At 49.5% G+C, this 18,728-nt stretch overlaps 2 protein-coding genes across 2 annotated transcripts; both read right to left on the bottom strand.

Moving 5' to 3' along the window:
• Positions 1-1,112: 1,112 nt before the first annotated feature.
• Positions 1,113-4,655, bottom strand: LOC123926599 (cystatin-9-like). The gene is made up of 3 exons (XM_045980549.1): positions 4,428-4,655; positions 2,485-2,598; positions 1,113-1,265 (listed from the first exon to the last, which is right to left on the bottom strand). The coding sequence occupies exons 1-3, from the start codon at positions 4,653-4,655 to the stop codon at positions 1,113-1,115; spliced, it is 495 nt and encodes a 164-aa protein (XP_045836505.1).
• An 8,459-nt stretch (positions 4,656-13,114) lies between these two features.
• LOC123926326 (cystatin-9-like) lies at positions 13,115-16,038 on the bottom strand. Its single transcript, XM_045980082.1, has 3 exons — positions 15,799-16,038; positions 14,101-14,220; positions 13,115-13,225 (listed from the first exon to the last, which is right to left on the bottom strand). Exons 1-3 carry the CDS (start codon positions 16,036-16,038, stop codon positions 13,121-13,123), a joined length of 465 nt encoding a protein of 154 aa, XP_045836038.1. The 3' UTR covers positions 13,115-13,120.
• Between the last annotated feature and the right edge of the window lie 2,690 nt (positions 16,039-18,728).

Genomic DNA, 18,728 nt, shown 5'->3' with positions numbered 1-18,728 from the left:
ACACACAGGAGACCCACTCCTGGAGTTACCTGATGGGACTTCAGTAAAATTAGTGGGGTTGACTATGGAAAACATGCCAGGATCACAGTAGATAAGGAGCCCTCTTTATGCTTCCTTCTGCAGATTGAGGTACAACTCAGGACAGACAAGCATGGGAGTAGACAGGAGAGTGGTTGGTTGGAGGGTCTTTAGAAATCTACTGAAGTCTGGGACCAGGCAGGATGGCTGTGCGACAAGAGCACAGCTATGTCCATGCTTAGTGATGCTCGGCTGGCAGGGAGGATGCCCACTGCCAGCATCTTCCCACGGCTCTGCCTGGAATCCTGGGAAGCCCAGCGAGGTCTCTACGGATGATGAGCTCTGAAGATATCTAACACCACATGTCTGATGTGAGTCCCCAGAGAGACCCTGAGATGCAGTCCCCAAGGAGACTCTTAGATGCAAATTGGGTGATGTGGGTGGTTCATTTGGGAGGTTGTCACAGAAGCACAGAGGGGAAGGGAGACAGAAGAAAAAGGCTCAGTGTGGCTGTCGTTATGGGTCACTGAGCCGCCATGGGTGTTGTCCTGCTGGAATGTGCGAGAACCTTGTGGATCGTCCCTCTGAGAGCCTCTGTGGAGCTGGGAACCTACAGCCATCCTACCTGGGGTTGGAGTGCTGTCCTTGGGCCCTACCTCTCTCCACTGAGGTGTGCTGGCTCTGCAGATGGAGGGCCACTTGCACAGAGGAAGCCCTGAGCAGAACTTGGGGAAGATGCACATCTTCGGTAGAACTGGAAGTGTCAGGTACTGGGTGGTCCAACTTCATGGGCACTGGGGAGATGGTTGATTGGAAGAGGGAACCACAGCCCCAGGACCAAGCTCTGCCCCTGCCTGTATGTATAAATATAGTCTGATAGGAACACAACATTCTTACTTGTATTGGTACTTTCAAGGCAACATCAGGGAGTTGAGAACAGGCCATAGTGCCCAAAAAGGCCAAAATAGTTACACTTACTTTCAGAAAAAGTTTGCCACGTTGTCTTTTAGAAGATTCCCAAGATCAGGGCCACATGTGTCCGTGATGGCCTGTCTGGGTATACTTTGCATTTTGAGTACCCTCCTGGGTCATGGTCATTGTACCTCTGAGCCCAGAAACAGCAGCACCTGTGCCTCCAGGTTGTGCCACTGGGAAATGGCTCTGGAGGTCTGAGAGGGAAGAGAATCCATCCCGGGCCCATCTGACTTCCGTACTAGGATAAGTCCTTCCTTTACCCATCCCTCTGTCTGGAACCAACACCACATAAAGCTTCTTGAAATGTTGATTTTATGTGACCGATGTGCTGCCCACCGCGCTAAGAAGGCAATATTGAAATGCTGATTTTAATTGTTCTGTTCTACAGGATGAAAATGGAAATGAAGAATTTCCATAATGCTCAGGAGGGATACCCAGACACATGCAGGAGAACAAACAGAGAAGGGTGTTGCACAATCCCTGAAGGAACACATACAGAGAACCATTGGATCCAGGAGGAAAACAGTCAGAGCTAGGCTGGGTATGGTGTCACTCAGTGGAAGCCTTCCAAGCAGGTCTTGCACAGGAAATAGAAAACTGTTCTCTAGAGCACAGTACCAATGGTGAAGAAGCAGGTAGGTGAAAGTCTGAGGGAACAAGCGTAAGGATGGAGGGTGGGTGGAGAGCCATGAGAAACAATCCAGTTTCAAACATAGCACACATCCCAACCACCCATCCTGGGGTAAGCACCTGGGGGTACGGGCTGTGGTCCTGCTTGTTCTGGACCTGGGACCTTGTCCTAACCTCGGAGGATCCTGTGCCAATTCCCCATCCTTAGCCCTGTGATTTCCAGGGCAGCATTCTGACTGACCCAACGTGACCCACACTCTAGTACAACACTGGGGTACTCTCTCCCAGGGGATGCTTTCTCAGAGGAACCCCTCCACCTAGGTGGGGTGGCCCAGAGTTGGGGCTCACCTTGACCTTTTCCCTGGAGCAACAGCTTATACATCAGTGGGACCCAGATCAGGACATGAAAGGGAGGGCAGTGGCCTGCTCCTCAACCCTCACAACTTAAGGCTCTCAACAGAGCCAGTAAAGTAAAACCTCAAAAAGAGCCACAGAACAAAGGTGATGTCCACCCTGACATGGCCCTTCTCCTGAAGGCAGGGAGGGAGGTGGATAAAGCTCAGAGAAGGGTCACCCTCTCTCAGCCCCTGGAGACCTGGACCCTCAGGGACAGCAGCAATCTAACACTGGTGTGTCCTGGAGGTCGGGCAGCTAGAATGAGCTGAGTGAGCAGAATTGGTTCCCAGATTGGCCAGGGCCTATGAGTGTACCCTGAAGATGGCCTGTCCTGTCTGACTGGGCTTTTACTGTAGCAGTAGTAGTGAGCAAGGTAGGGCCTGCAGCTCCCCAGGAATGGCACTGTCATCTACCCCTAAGCCGCATCCTCAGTTGTGTGTCTGAGGGATCTGCTGTGTGTCTTACATTGTTCAGCTCTGGGCTTTCTTGAAAGGGACAGTTGTCAGTGTCTTCGTCAAATTTCCCACATTCAGTTCTGAGAAGCGCCAGCACCATGGAGAATGCCAGGTTGTCCTCTACCTGTGGTACATGGACACATTACAGTGGGAACACCTGTCTTGCTTTCATTAAGAGCTGCGAGTGTAGATCCATGCAGTGTAGGGAGAGTCCAAAACTCCTCTCCACCTAGGGAACTAGCTGTCTCTGGACCTGGGTCAACTTGTTGGGGATAAAGCCAAGCTCGGGGAATTCAAGCAAAGAGGCCTGTGTTTGCTGTGACACCCGGGGTAGATGCAGGCTGGGTCACACACCATTTAGACATCACACCGTAAAGCCCCATGTCCCCAAATGCTTCCAGGGAGACCCAGCCTGACTTCCAGCATGCTTATGAAGCTACAGGAGCACTCCCGGGGTTAGGTGCTGAGTGCCTGGGAAGGTGTTTCCTCCGCAAGATTTTGCTGAGTAATGTCAGTCCCAGAGTGGGAGACTCTTCTACAGCCCCTTGTGACACCTTTCACCTGCCTGAGAACATGAAAATGCCCTGAAGTGCTGCTGGAACACTCACATGAGCACACATGTGTGCGCGTGCGCACACACACACACTGATACCTCTTATCCTAACACAAAGTGTCTTCTGAAATTTTGTGTACTCTTCTCCTCTCCATTCTACTTCACTTCATTCCATACCCAAACTCCACCCTCCACTACTCCCCCCCATTCCAAACTCAGTGTGAACACAGATCTAGGAAGCCCAGAGCAGATGTCCAGCCTGAGAGAGCTCAGGCACTGGACCTCGCCCAGCAGTGTTCACAGAGGCTGGAGCTCCTTGGAAGGTGGAGTTCCCACTGCACTTCCCTTGGCTCTCAGAGCAAAGGTCCAGAGGGAGAGAGGAATGGCCTGGGGCCCCTAACGCAAGCACACTCACACATACACACTAGGACATACATACACACATTCACACACTCACACACACCTGCTCACTGACACCTTCACACTCAACCCACACCTATACACACTCACATTCACACTAACACACAAAACACATAGGCTTACACATATGTTCACAATTTCACAATATTTGCTCACTGACACACACCCACACCCACTCATAGGCACACACTCACTCAAAACCTCATACTTACACATATACACACTCTCACACTCATACTCTCAAACACAAACACACACACGCTTATGGACATATACCCACTCATAACTACTCATACTCACCTTACACACACCTCTACATATACACACACACTCACGCACAACTATACACACATGACTAGACCTGCTCTTGATGCAGCCCATGTGAAAACAGCATTCCTGGATGCACTTTGTGACATTCCTATTACAAGGACAACGCTCTGGGAAGAGTGTAGAGTAGCGTCCATTCCCTTAGGTGGAGACCATAAGGAGGAGACCAGAGAAGAAGCTCTGAGATGACAAAGCCTGCTCAGGATGAGGAAGAATCTTCACTCCCCGATCCTCAAGCCCCCTCTCTTTCTGTCTGTTCCTCTGTTTGCTAATAATCTTTTTGCATTTGCTTTCTTAGAATATTCCCCCAACTGATCTCATCTTTGGGTCTTCTCTTACTCAGGATCTTTATCACCTCATAGTCCAGATTTCAAGATAGTCGAATTAAAGTCATTAAAGTCGAATTAGTCATTAAATAATGTCACGAAATGATGAAGATTGAAAGTATGTCTTATTTGTGAATAGATCCTGAGTAGGGTGTTTAATTTCCAAATTACTTCTTCTATAAAAACTAAAACTAACTGGACAGTTGTATTTCCACTGTATTTTATGGATTTCAGATGGTGAACAAGATCCCTTAATAAGTTGTCCTCCTCCTTTGGCCTTGACTATAACAAGTGTGGGTCATTAGTTCAAAAAATGTGGCCACCTACCTGCTTCTTCCAGAAATTCAGGATGTGCGCCAGTGTGTAGGCCTTCAAGTCCTTGCTCTGGAGGTGGAATATGTGTAAGACATACTCCACAGCAGCAGGGAAATGAATTTCCATGTCACTGTCTTTCTCCTCTTGGGAACTCCAGCTGTGAGTACCCAGGAGCTGGGAACCTAGGAGAAGCAGGCACATGGCCCAGGGCAGAGCCCACCTGCACTGCCAGTGTTTCATGGTTGCAGGGGGTCTGGGCATTCATGGCCTTTGATCTTCCCAGTTCAGACTCCCACCTAAGTGTTCCTTGGGCATTGTTCCCATTCACTGGATCCAAAATAACTCTTGTTTCCAGGCCTCCTCTCTGTTATTACACTCTGTTCCTTCCATCTGTTAATCTGTCTCCTCCACCCAAATCTGTAAAATGTGCCTTCTGTCCAAGGGAGAGGACCAGAGACAGGGTGGGTTTGGTAAAAACCAGTGATAGGAGGGAGGGGTCACCTGTAGCTGAGTCTCATCCACAACCTCTCCCTCACCACCTCACTGTGGAGCGATATCATTTGGAGGCCCCAGTATCAGGACCTAAAACAAGGACACAAGACTAAAAGGTAGAAGTAGAAAGTGACTCCAGGACACAACAGTAGGGTGAAGGCCACTGAGATAAGGACAGAGCCAAAAAGGATGAGTTGCCAAGAGCCAGCCTTGTGGGAGATGAAAAGCAACTTCCACAGAGAAAATGCATACTCATCAAAAGGACCAGAGGTCTCAAAGACAGGTCCAAGACCAGGTGACCTGTCCCTCTTGGCTCCTAGCCCTCTTGAGTAGTGGACCAGACAAGGTTCACTGACTTCTGGGATGATATCATGTTAGGGGAGTTTAGCAGCAGGAGCCCAAGGTTGGGAAGGGGATTGTCTTGTGATGTACACAGGGACCTACCACAGCTGCCTACAGTCTCTGCCCTGTGTGGGAGCTTCAGCACAATTTCCCCACATTCCTGAAGAAAATAAGAATACCTCCATGACACAGAAACACATACGGCAGCACAAAGGTGTAGGATTACTTCAAAGGGGGAAAAATAGCACCAAGTGACCCATATCAATGCTAGAGGGGCTTCCAGGATGGGTGAACAGGTACAGAGAATTTCTGGAAAAGGGAAGGATTGAGATTGGGACTTAACAGAAGATCTCTTAAGGTCTAGAGAACCCAATGTAGATAGAATCATTGTAAATACAAGAATGGAAAACAATAATTTTCAAAAACAATCACATTGGACATTTACACAATGTGTATTCAAAATTCTTAAGTGAAACAATATAGAAGGAACAATTTACTATCTGGGAACTTTGCTCACAAGGAAGGAATAATCAGGGGCACTTGGGTGTTTCACATGATTGTGTATCTGATTCTTGATTTTGGCTCGGGTCATAATCTCATGGGTCCTGAGACTGAGCCCTGTGTCGTATCAGGTTCCAGGATCAGTGGAGCATTCACTTAAGATTCTCTCTCTTCCTCTCGCTCTGCTTCTGCCCATGCTTTCTCTCTGCCTCTTAAATGAATAAATTAATGCAATTGTTGAATAAAAAAAGAAGGAATAATCAGGTATAAAAATAAATACATGGAAAAGAAATACTCCACACACTTCTCATATTAGCTAAAAATTGAAAAAAAGTGAATAAAATCAATCAATTTTTGGACGTTCATTAAATGTGAGAATGAGTTTTGAGTGGCCCTATTCCTGGGAGGATGCCAGCTCTGAGGGCCTCTGTGCAGTGAGGACAGCCTGTCAGCTTCAAAGCAGCCTTCTCTCTGCCTATAGGGCCATCTGGTCACTGGTGCCCAGGGGTCTGCAAACCCTGCACCAGGCATGGATTTCCAACCTCTTCCCTGATCCAGTGTGGCCCCACAAACCATCCTCAGACAAGCTTGCACCCTTCCATTTGAGTGACTTCTCCTGGTGATTCAACCCCTCACACCCAGTGATTCACTCTGAAGTGTGCTTCCCAACATGTGATCCAGAGACCAGAACTATCAGCATCCCCTGGGACGAGGTGAAGCACCTGGGAACAGGTGAAGAGGCAAACTTGCCAGGCCTGCCAGACTGACTGGGTCAGAGTCCTGGCTGAGGGAAAGGTCCAGGGCTCTGGGTGTCCACAGGCCTTTCAGGGCATTCCGGTCCCTCTGAGTTCATAAGCAGCGGCATACAAATACTGAAGCCTTGGGGCACTTGGGTGGCTCAGTGGGTTAAATCCTCTGTCTTCGGCTCAGGTCATGAACTCAGGGGCCTGGGAACAAGCACCACATCGGGCTCTCTGCTCAGCAGGGAGCCTGCTTCCCTTCCTCTCTCTCTGCCTGCCTCTCTGCCTACTTGTGATCTCTGTCTGTCAAATAAGTAAATAAAATCTTTAAAAAAAGTACTGAAGCATTTCACAGGCACAGAGCTGAAGACTTATTTGGAAAGTGTGTTCCTTAGTCCTTCCAGAGCTCCATCTGCTGCTCCAGATGGATGCTGTAAGGGTCTCTCTCTAGAACCCAGACTGTGCACATGGGAAATTTTGTCCACTGAGCCTTGAGGACCTTCACTATGAGAGGGCACTCACTGATGCTCACCCAATGGTCACAGCTCAGCCATCCCAGGGAGCTGACTGGCTTTTCTCTGTGTCTGCTTCTCCCTCATTCCACCCTCTCTCTTCTAGAGCAAATTCCTACAAAGGGATCTATAGACCCACTGTGTATCAAGGGTCACCCCTGCTGTAACACCTTTGGAGAGCTTGTGCCTGACATCATCCTGTCAGGCCCCAGACTGAGCACGTAGCGGCATATCCAGGGGCTGAGGAGTGCAAAAGGAGATGCAATGAGCTCAGCTGGAAGCTCCTGGTTCCAAGACCCTGAATTTCCCTTGCTGGCACAGATAAGAGCCAGTGAGCCTTCTCTGCTCCACTGCTCAAGGGGGACTGGGGAGCTGAGAGGGACAGAGACTCTTGGACTCATCAAGACCTCAGTGCTCCTTCCTTCCAAAGATACCAGTTTTCTCTGTGTAGCTTACTTCTGTCTCCCCCCAAGTTGGCTCTCAGTCACTCATCTTTTCTGGCTCTGTCCTTATCTCAGAGGTCCTCACCCTACTGCTCTGCCGTGGGGTCACCTTACTTCCACGTCTTGTTCTTGTGTCCTTGTTTCAGCCTTGGATTCTGGGGAATCCAAATGAAGTCTCTCCCCACTGAGGAGCTGAAAGTGATATTCTGGCTGGGGCTCAGCAACAGAGGACCCCTCCCTCCCATTGTTGGTTCTTTGCAACCCACCCTGCCTGAGCTTGTCCCTGTCTCTGGACAGGAGGCACTTATGCCACTTGGAATGGGGAGGCAGGCTGACACGTGGGAAGGGACAGTGTGTAATAGCAGGGATGATATCCAGAGGGTGGAGTTGTTCTGAAGTTGATATACTGTACCAGTACTCAAGAAGCTTTGTATGGCACTATTTAAGACAGAGAGGTTGGCTAAGTGGAATACTCATCCCCTCAGGGCAGTTGAGTGGGCCCAGGGGAGTGGGTTCTCTTTCTCTTGGCCCTCTGGAGCCAGCCCCAGGTGGCGCAGTCTGGAGGCACAGGTACTTCTGAGCTGCTCTCTTGGGGTTCATGAGGGATCACTTTCACTCCAAAAGATGCAATGACTATGACCCGGCAGAAAACCCAAAGTGCAGGATGGACCTAGACAGACACTCAAGCCCTCAGGACACACGAGGCCCCCATCTTGGGGACTTGCTCATACCCATTGCCTGGTCCAATAGCCATGAGGATGTGAGAGCGTCTGTAGCCTCCACACACTACAGCCACCACCAGCAGCAGCAGCAAGTCCTGGACCCTCAGAAATATTCCATCAAGGTCTCCTCACCTTTGGACAAGGAGGATGCATTTTCATGAATCCCAGGAGACCCACAGACAATAAATTTTGAGTGGCACTGCTCTACCAAATGCTATGAGACTCTGCCTGAATCTCCTGGGTGCAGATTCGGCAGACAATTTCTCAAAAAGGGTTCAACTGTGTTGGCCGTTGTGGGCCATCAGTCTTGATCTCATCTCCTCAATGTTGCTTTGAATATGAATAGACAATATGAATACATATTGCAGTGCTGTCTACCAGTGAGACTGTATTTATACCCACAGGCAGGTGATGTGTTTGGTCCCCAGGATGATGACTGCCACCCACATCTGACTGCAGATGTCCTTCTAGTGCCTGTACAGCTGGTGGACCCAGTACCTGCCACTCCTAACTCCACCTCAACATCCATGTTCTCGCCCACCCCAGCTGGCTTTCTCTGTACAAGGGACACTCCATCAGCAAAGCAGTTACATCTCAGTGGGGGAATGATAAGGACTACCCCCAGGGAGAGCTGCAATGTGGAAGGGCCCAGAGTCCCAAACAGACAGAAAGCCAGAGACTAGAATCACCTAGTTCTCACACATTGCAGCAGGACAAAACCCATGGCTGCTCAGTGACTCATAACAACAGCCATGTTGACTTTCTCCCCTGTCTGCCTCCCTTCCCCACTGTGTCCCATGTGCTCATCTCCCAAATGCCCTACCTACACCTGCCAGTCTGCATTGCAGGATCTCCTTGGGGATTTACAGCAGAATGTGGCATTAGATGTCTTCAGGACTTATCCCCCATAGACAGCTGGATGGGCTTCCCAGAACTGCATGTTTCTAGGCAGAGCCACAGGGAGAGTCTGGCAGCAGGAATCCTCACACCAACCCAACATTCCCCAGAATGGATACAACTGTGCTCTTGTCCCACAGTACTCCCAATCTGGTCCCAGATCTGAGTAGACTTTTCTTTCTTATTTTATTTTATTTGTTTTATTTTTTTAATGTTCAGTTAGCCAACATATAATACATCATTAGTTTTTGATGTAGTGTTCAGCAGTTCATTAGTTGCATATAACACCCAGTGCTCATCAGAACACATGCCCTCCTCAATACCTATCACGCATTTACCCCATCCCTCCAACCCCCTTTCTTGTATAACCCTCAGTTTGTTTCCTGGAGTCCAGAGTCTCTCATGGTTTGTCTCCCTCTCTGATTTCTTCCCATTCAGTTTTCCCTCCCTTCCCCTATGGTCCTCCATGCCATTCCTTATGTTTCACATATGAGTGAAACAGTATGATAATTGTCTTTCTCTGATTGACTTATTTCACTGAGCATAATTGCCTCCAGTTCCATCCATGTTGATCCAGATGCTGGGTATTCATCCTTTCTGTTGGCTGAGAAATATTCCATTTTATATATGAGTAGATTTTTCTGAAGACCTTCCCACCGCCTCCCTGTCTGCTCCCACACTGGTCTGTCCTCAGTGGTGCCTCAGTCCATGGAAAGTAGCCTAAACTGGGCTCTTTACCCATGTGGTCCCCACATGGTTTCCACAGTCCACCTCACCTATTCCATTCAGTGCATTTCTGGGCAGTTCCCAGGAGAAGGTAGTCTGCGTATTCAGCCCAGTAGGGGGTAATGTGCACAGGCCCACTGTGGACTCACTTCACCTCTTGGGGCTGAGGGACCAGAGCCCACAGGGAAAGCATCAAGGCGGGCATCAAATCATGGCTACTGTTAGGCACTCACTAAAATCCTGCCTCAGACGACACTTGTGGGACTTTGTTAATAGTTCTGGCCCACAACCAGAGACTCTGGCCCCAAGGCCTGACAGGGAGTCCATGCTCCAGGTGATCCAACTTTGTAACAGATGTAGGACTGAGGATCATATGCTATGGGGAGACCTTACCTCTCTTCCCCTATCTACATCTATCTGGCTCGAGGGGTCATGCCCACTTCTGTTCCTTTCAGAGTAGGTTTGTTGAATAAGCATAAGCTGCCTTCCTGGGGTCAGGGAAGGAAAGAACTCTGATTATCCAGGAAAGGGGACCCAGGCCAGGGCTGTGGAGTGAGCTTGAGAAAGCACTGGGAATGGGCTGCCTGGAGCCATCCTGCCTCAGTAAGCAGGACTGGCAGGTAGAGCCAGATGTCTGTAGTCTTCAAGGTTCTGGTTGAAGGATGAGTGTGGCCATGGCAGAAGCCCTGTTCAGGCTCACAATATTCCTTGTGCATGAACACACCCTCTCTCCCTAGGAATCAGGCCGGGTGGAATTCACTCATGGAAGATGAGGACAAGGTCAGGTTTTGAGCAGCCCAGGCCCCCACGCTCTGGCTGACCCTCTCTGTCCTAGACAGTGGGTGACAAAGGCCATTTCCTGGTGTGAGGCCACTGAGAACCCTGGGGGCCATATAGCACTGGCCAACTGGGAGGAATTCCCCTTGGTCTCCAGGGAGCCCCAGGAAGCCGGATGGGGGCCCTGGCCTGGAATTGGGAGAGCCACCCCAGCTCTGCCAAAAGCCAGTCTTGCAGCCTTGGCCTTGCCCTTAGCCATCTACACTCCAGTTGCTCACATGACACACAGGGATAACGACCCCCATGCTTTCTCCAAAGGCTGCCATTTGGGATAATAGGGTTATAGAGTAGAAGTGCTGTGTTTCCTGGAATATTCTCCTTAGTTTGGAGTCATTCTGACTACTTGCTTCTTTCCTTATCTCTGCTCAGGTCCATGTGGACCTTGCACATTGGTCCATAGTGTCTGACCCTCGGTCCCAGGCTTGGGGACAAGAGTGAAAGTGGGCCATAGAGCTGCCACTGATATGACAGTAAAGTGTAGATTCCAGGAGTTGTTTTCATCACTGTGATTATCAGTGACTCTGAATGTGGGCCTGGGGAGGACAGAGTGATAGAGAGGATGGGCATACAGGCCTTGTCCAAGGGTGAACTGCAACCCCAGCTGCAGGACCAGCTCCTGGTACTGAAGGATTCTGTCCATCTCCCATCCAGCCCACCCATCTGGGGCACCCCCAGTGCTCACACCTCACCAGCACCTGGTGTCCACTGGTGCCACATGGGTGTGGTCCCCAATGATCTTTCTGAACCCATTACCCTCTCAGAGCCACATAGACATGGAGGGTCCAAGTCATAACTCTCTCCCCCGTGAGACAAGGAGAGAAACTCCTCCACCACCTCAAGTGTAGACATCTATAGCCCCCTGCAAAGTCCTGTGCTGTGGGCCAACTCCTTCCTACACATCACCAGTCAGAGGACAACTGCAAGAACATTCTCATGGCAGTGGTGATGTGGTACATATTTGGATCAAGTCCGGCAGCCTCTAGAGTAATACAGTGGCAGTGTGGTGATGCTGAGAGGAATGCTCCATCAAGGAGCTCCAGTACTCATGGACCTGCATCCCAGTAACACCACAGGGTTGGATCATTACCACCACAGCTGGTACTGTTACAGGCAAACAGGCATCAGCACATGAAGTTGGAAGAGTCTATCACCTGTCTCAGAGCTGGTATCAAGAAGGTTAAACATAAAGGAAGCAGCAGAGTTGAACTGTGAGTGAACTTGTAGAGTTTTAAAATAATTATCTGATAATCATGAAAAAAGGGATTAATTTTAATGGTATTTTCAGCCCAAGATTAAATTATACGTGATGGGATGCTGAGTCCATCAGCTTCACAGACATTGGAGGGGCCTCTTCTTTGTTTGGGGTGAGGGTGGGGGCAGCCACGTCCTGGGGACCAAACACATCACCTGCCTGTGGGTGTAAATACAGTCTCACTGGAAGACAACACTGCAATATGTATTCATATTGTCTATTCATATTCAAAGCAACATTGAGGAAATGAGATCAAGACTGATGGCCCACAACGGCCAGTACAGTTGAAACCTTTTTGAGAAATTGTCTGCCGAATCTGCACCCAGGAGATTCAGGCAGAGTCTCATAGCATTTGGTAGAGCAGTGCCACTCAAAATTTATTGTCTGTGGGTCTCCTGGGATTCATGAAAATGCATCCTCCTTGTCCAAAGGTGAGGAGACCTTGATGGGGAATATTTCTGAGGGTCTAGGACTTGCTGCTGCTGGTGGTGGCTGTTGGACCACTCTGAGTGTGGAGGCTACAGTTGTTTCCACATCCTCACAGCTATTGGACCAGGCAATGGGTATGAGCAAGCCCCCAAGATGGGGGCCTCATGTGCCCTAAGGGCCTGAGTGCCTGTCTAGGTCCATCCTGCACTTTGGGTTTTCTGCTGGTTCATGGTCATTGAGCCCCTAGGGAGCAGGTCATTCCTCCTGAACCCCAAAGCAGCAGCTCAGAGGCACCTGTACTTCTAGGTTGTGCAATGTGGAGATGACTCCAGAGGTCTGAGAGGGAATAAAACCTTGCGCCCACTCTACTGCCCTGTTAGGATGAGCCCTTCACGTGCCCAGCCCTTCTGTCTGGAACCATTCCACACAAGTTTCTTGAAATGTTAATGATCTTTTTTACATGATGAAAAGGAGCAGGAAGAAATTTCACAATGTCCTGATGAGACTCCAAATATTTGCAAATAAAGAGAACATACCTTGGAGCTGCTCGGCCACTGAAGGGATACCTACAGGACATCACTGGTGTTCAGAAGAACAGCCAGAGCCAGGTGTATTGATATCTCATCAGTGGGTGCCATCCAAGCAGGTCTTTTTTATATTTTTTTAGTATTTATTTTGACACAGAGAGAGCACAGGCAGGGGGAGCAGCAGGCAGAAACAGAGGGAGAAGCAGACTCCCTGCTGATCAGGGAGCCCAACAGAGGGCTTGGTCCCAGGACCCTGGGATCATGAGCAGAGACCGAGGCAGATGTTTAGCCAACTGAGCCATGCAGGTGCCCCTCCAAGCAAGTCTTGTTCCAGAGTTCGAACTCTGTTTTCCAGGGCTCAGTGCTGATGATGAAGAAGCAGGTGATGATCTAAGGGTAAGCACAGGGATGCAAGGTGGGTGGAGAATGACTGGAAGCAGTGACTCCTGCTTCGAACACAGCACACATCCCAAACACTCATACTGGGCTGAGCAGCTGGGAATGCAGGCTGTGGTCTTCAGCCACAATCCCACCTAAGCCCTGCTTGTTCTGAACTCGGGACTTTGTCCTAACCTCAAGGGCCCCATACCATTTTCTCATTCTTAGACCTGTGGTCTCCATGAAAGCACTCAGGTTGAACCTGTGTGACCCATGGCCCTAGCATAGCATTGTGGTAGTTTCTCCCAGGTGTGCTCTTTAAAGGACTGCCCCCACCCCAGGTGGCTTGGTCCCAGAGCTGGGATTCACCTTGACCATTCTTCCTAGAGCATCAGCTCATAGTCCATGGAATCTTGTCAGAGCCTGAGAAGGAGGGCCGTGGTCCCCTCCTCAATTTCCACTATGGGCTCTTTTCTCAGGGGAACCTGAGAAAATCAGTCTGGCAAAGACCATGTTGCCTATCTCAACATTCTCCCCCTGAATTCTGTAGGGAAGGCACGTCAATAAAGACAAGAGAAGGGACATCCTATGGATTTCCCAGGAGACATGGACCCTTGTGGCCAGGAGAAATCTGTCATCACTATGGCTCAAGGGCTTAGCAAATGGAATGGGTGAGTGGGCAAAGGTGGTTCCCAGATTGGCCAGGGAGGGTACAAGGATGGGCTGTCCAGCTGGGCTCCTACTGCAACACCAGTGGTAGGGATAGCAGTGCCTGAATTTCTATTTTCTGTGTCCCTAAGAATGGCTCTGTCATCTGCCCTACTTTCCCCTCTGCCCCAAGCTGCGTCCTCAGTTGTGTGACCCGAAGGACCTACTGCACGTCTTACATTGTTCTGCCCTGAACTTTCTTGAAAGGGACAGTTGTCAATGTCGTCGTCAAATTTTCCACATCTTGTTCTTTTAAGCTGCAGCTCCATGGAGAACGCCATTGTGTTCTTCTCCAATGACTGCAATAGACATTGTCATTAATGTGAGAATCTGCCTCCTGGTTCCCTTGCGTAGCTGCCAGTGTAGAACTATGTAATGTGAGGATAGCCCCAAACACTGCCTCTGGACCTGGGTCAGCTTGCTGGGGGTAAAGCCAAGTGAACACTCATGTGAGCCCATGAGTGCCCGCTTTTGCACACGACCCTCACCACCCCCCCAACTGTGGCTTCCAGATACCTCTTGTCCTATTACAAAGTAAAGCTGGAATTTTCTGTATTCCTTCTGCACTCTACTCCAACCAATTCATTGCATTCCATATCTCCCACTCCACTCTCCATTACTCCCCGCACCCTAACTCAGTGTGAGTGTAGATCTAGGGAGCCCGGAACAGATTTGTGAGTACAGATCTAGGAAGCCCAGAGCAGAGGTTCAAACTGAGAGAGCTCAGGCAGCAGAACCAGAGGGGACCTGGCCCAGCAGTGTTCACAGCTGGAGTTCCATGCAGGGTGGATTTCCCACCTCCCTTTCCTCAGGCTCTCAGGGCAGGGGTCCAGAGGGACAGAGGAATGCCCTGGGCCCCCAGCACCTGTGTACATGCACACACACAGTTGCAGAGACACAGACACACTCCTACTTTTACACTCAGCGACACACAGTCATACACGGACATACACACACACACTTAGAACTTCTGACACCCACACTTATATACAGACAAGTCCAGAGGGAGAGAGGAATGCCTGGGGTCCTAATATGTGTGCAGGCACACACACACATGCTTGCACACATACTACACACACTCAGTGACATACTCATGCTACTCTCACCCGCACCTACATACAGAGACACACAAAGGTATACACAATTATTCAAAAACTCATACTTACCCATATACACACTCAATAAAAACACTCACACCCACATCTACACCTGACACACATATACACACATGACCATACATGCTCCTGATGCAGCCCCCAGGCAAACAGCTGTCCTGGCTGCATTCTGCAGACAATCCATAACAAGGACAATGCTCTAGGATTGAGAACCATGATCTGGGTAGAGTCTGAATAGCATCCTTCCCAGTAGGTAGCATTCTCCCTTCTCAGGGAAGAGCCCAGAGAAAAGGCCTTGAAGTCACAGTGGCTACTCTGGAGGAGGGGAAAACCTTATTGTCCTGATCCTCAGAGCCATCTCCCTCCCTCTCTCTCAGCATCTGTCTCTGTTTCTGTTTGCATTTGTTTTGCTAGAATATTTCCTCAATCCATCTTCTCTGACATTTTCTCAATCTATCTCCTCCTCCTCCTCCTTTCTGTCTTTTCTTTTCCTCATTGAGGATCTTAATTGCCTCATAGTCTGTATTTTGGTCATTAATAAGTAACTTCATAAAATGATGAAAATTAGAACATCTTACATGCAGTAGACATGGATGTGGGTATTTAAATTTTTAAATTCTTTCATAAAACTGAAACTAACTGCACAGTTTGCATTTTTGCTCTATTTTATGGACTGCAGAATGAGATAACTAGATAGGACTACTGCTCCTGACCTTGACTTCATAACACATGCAGATCATCAGGTTAGGGCGTGGTACCTACCAGCTCCCTCCTGGAATTCAGGATGCGCACCAGCCTATAGGCCCTCGTGTCATTGCTCTGCAAGTTGAATATATGTAAGGCATACTCCACTGTACCAAGGAAGTAGCTTCGCATGGCGTTGTGGTGTTTATTCTCTGCTTCCTCTTCAGATCTTGACCCATGAGTTACCAGGAGCTGGGAACCTAGTAGTAGCAGGAGCATGGCCCGGGGCAGAGCCCACCTGAACAGCAAGTGCAGCATGGCTACAGGAATCTGGGGACCCACTGCCTTTTTTATCGTAGTTCAAGCTCCCTCCAAGCCTCCCTGGACATTGGTCCAGCCCATCAGCTTCAGAGCAGCTCCTCCCTCTGGATATCGTCTCTGCTATTACACATTGTCCCTTCCCACATATCACCCTGCCACCCATTCCAAGTGGCATAATTGCTTCTTGTCCAGACAAGCCCAGGCAGGGTGGGTTGGAAAGAACTAGCAATGGGAGGGAGGAGTCCCCTGTAGCCGAGCCCCAGCCATAACATCCCTCTCAGCTCCTCAGTGGGGAGAGACTTGATTTGGATTCCCCAGAACAAGGACACAAGAGCAAGACATGGAAGTGGAAGGTGACCCCACGGCAGAGCAGTAGGGTGAGGACCTCTGAGATGAGGACAGAGCCAAAAAGGATGAGTTACTGAGAGCCAACTTGGGGGGAGACAGAAGTAAGCTACACAGAGAAAACTGGTATCTTTGGAAGGAAGGAGCACTGAGGTCTTGATGAGTCCAAGAGTCTCTGTCCCTCTCAGCTCCCCAGTCCCCCTTGAGTAGTGGAGCAGAGAAGGCTCACTGGCTCTTGGGATGATGCCAGGCAAGGGAACTTCAGGGTCTTGGAACCAGGAGCTTCCAGCTGAGCTCACTACATCTCCTTTTGCACTCCTCAGCCCCTGGATGTGCTACCACTTGCTCAGTCTGGGGCCTGACAGGATGATGTCAGGCATAAGCTCTCCAAAGGTGTTGCAGCAGGGGTGACCCTTGTCACACAGTGGGTCTATAGATCCCTTTGTAGAAATTTGCTCTAGAAGAGAGAGGGTGGAATGAGGGAGAAGCAGACACAGAGCAAAGCCAGTCAGCTCCCAGGGATGGCTGAGCTGTGACCATTGGGTGAGCATCAGTGCCCTCTCGTGGTGAAGGTCCTCAAGGCTCAGTGGACACAATTTCCTGTGTGCAGAGTCTGGGTTTTAGAGAGGGACCCTCACAGTGTCCATCTGGAGCAGCAGATGGGGCTCTGGAAGGACTAAGGAGCACATCTTTCCAAACAAGGCTTCAGCTCTGTGCCTGTGAAAGGCTTCAGTATTTGTATGTCCCTACTTGTGCACTCAGGGGGACCAGAATGCCCTGAAAGGCCTGTGGACACCCAGAGCCCTGGGCCTTTCTCTCAGCCAGGACTCTGATCCAGTCAGTCTGGCAGGCCTGGCAAGTTTGCCTCTTCACCTGTTTCTGGATGCTTCACCTCCCAGGGGAGGCTTATCGTCCTGGTCTCTGGACCACATGTTGGGGGAACACACTACAGTGTGTGTCCCTGGGTGTGAGGGGTTGAATCACCAGGAGAAGTCACTCAAATGGAAGGGTGCAAGCTGGACTGAGGATGATTTGTGGGGCCACACTGGATCAGGGAAGGGATCGGAACTCCATGCCTGGGGCAGGGTTTGCAGAACCCTGGGCACCAGTGACCAGATGGCCCTATAGGCAGAGAGAAGCCTGCTTTGAAGCTGACAGGCTGTCCTCACTGCACAGAGGCCCTCAGAGCTGGCGTCCTCCCAGGAATAGGGCCACTCAAAACTCATTCTCACATTTAATGAATGTCTGAGAATTGATTAATTCATTATTTTTCTATTTTCAGCTATTGTGGTAAGTGTTATATTGTGTATTTCTAGTTTGTGTATTAATTTTTGCACTTCATCATTCCTTCTTTGTAAGCAAAGTTTCCAGATATTAAATTGTTTCTATATTGTTTCACTTCTCAAGAATTTTAAATTTACATTGTGTAAATGTCCAACATAATTGTTCTTAAAAATTGCTATTTCTTATATTTATGATGATTCCATCTACATTGGCTTCTCCGGACCTTAAGGGATTGCTTTATCTTCTGATAAGTCCCAATTTCAATCACTCTCGTTTCCAGAAATGCTCTGTACCTGTTCGCCCATCCTGGAAACCCCTTTAGCCTTGGTATGGGTCACTTGGTGCTATTTTTCCCCCTTCAAAGTGATCCTACACTTTTATGCTGCCATATATATTTCTATGTCATGGAGGTATTCTTATTTTCCTCAGGAATGTGGGAGAGTCATGCTGAGGCTCCCACACAGGGCAGGGACTGCAGCCAGCTGTGGTAGGTCCCTGTGTGTGTCACTGGACAGCCCTCCTTCCCAGCTCCAGCCCCCTTTCTCCTTCCTTTGTTCTGTGTGGGAGAAGCCTGGGCTGCTGTTCTCCACTTCATTGCCACTTTGTGTTCAGTCCTGTGTTTACTGTGCTCAGGCTGTGTCCTGACCCTGACATTCTGGGAAAGTTGAAGGAAGTGTCCAACATTGCCCTGGCAGGTGGGAAAGAGGCCACAGAACAGATCATGGTGTATTTGTGCTGACCATTTGATAACCAACACAGCTAATTTGTTCTCATGTCCCACCTGACTCCTGGCTGCAGGCCTATTAATCATTCCTGGGAATGGTTGGCAGCAAGCTTGGCTTTCACGTGGTTCCAGGGAATGGAGAGAGACCCTACCAACTCATGGTGCTGGAGATTCATGTTCAGATCAATCTTGCCCTCCAAGCATGCCCAGGGTTCTGGATGCTGTCACTGTATGTGGACCATCACTTGTCCCGGAGGCATTTCCATCTCCCTTGTGGTGAAGCTTGGGACTAAAGTCTGTCCCAGGGCCTTTGAGGTCAGGGCCCAGAGCTATG

The sequence above is a fragment of the Meles meles genome, chromosome 16 (assembly GCF_922984935.1).
Source record: "Meles meles chromosome 16, mMelMel3.1 paternal haplotype, whole genome shotgun sequence".
In the NCBI taxonomy this organism is placed as follows: Eukaryota; Metazoa; Chordata; class Mammalia; order Carnivora; family Mustelidae; genus Meles; species Meles meles.
This window is presented reverse-complemented; position numbering and strand designations above follow the sequence as displayed.

What these genes read in the sequence shown, in the direction of transcription:
- LOC123926599 (XM_045980549.1), bottom strand. Translation starts at nt 4,655, where the DNA reads ATGAAACACTGGCAGTGCAGGTGGGCTCTGCCCTGGGCCATGTGCCTG. An exon ending in TGAATTTCTGGAAGAAGCAG is followed by an intron (nt 2,599 to 4,427) that starts GTAGGTGGCCAC and finishes CATGTACCACAG; the next exon opens with GTAGAGGACAACCTGGCATT. An exon ending in AAAGCCCAGAGCTGAACAAT is followed by an intron (nt 1,266 to 2,484) that starts GTAAGACACACA and finishes TGTTGGTTCCAG; the next exon opens with ACAGAGGGATGGGTAAAGGA.
- LOC123926326 (XM_045980082.1), bottom strand. Translation starts at nt 16,038, where the DNA reads ATGCTGCACTTGCTGTTCAGGTGGGCTCTGCCCCGGGCCATGCTCCTG. An exon ending in TGAATTCCAGGAGGGAGCTG is followed by an intron (nt 14,221 to 15,798) that starts GTAGGTACCACG and finishes TGTCTATTGCAG; the next exon opens with TCATTGGAGAAGAACACAAT. An exon ending in AAAGTTCAGGGCAGAACAAT is followed by an intron (nt 13,226 to 14,100) that starts GTAAGACGTGCA and finishes GCTTACCCTTAG; the next exon opens with ATCATCACCTGCTTCTTCAT.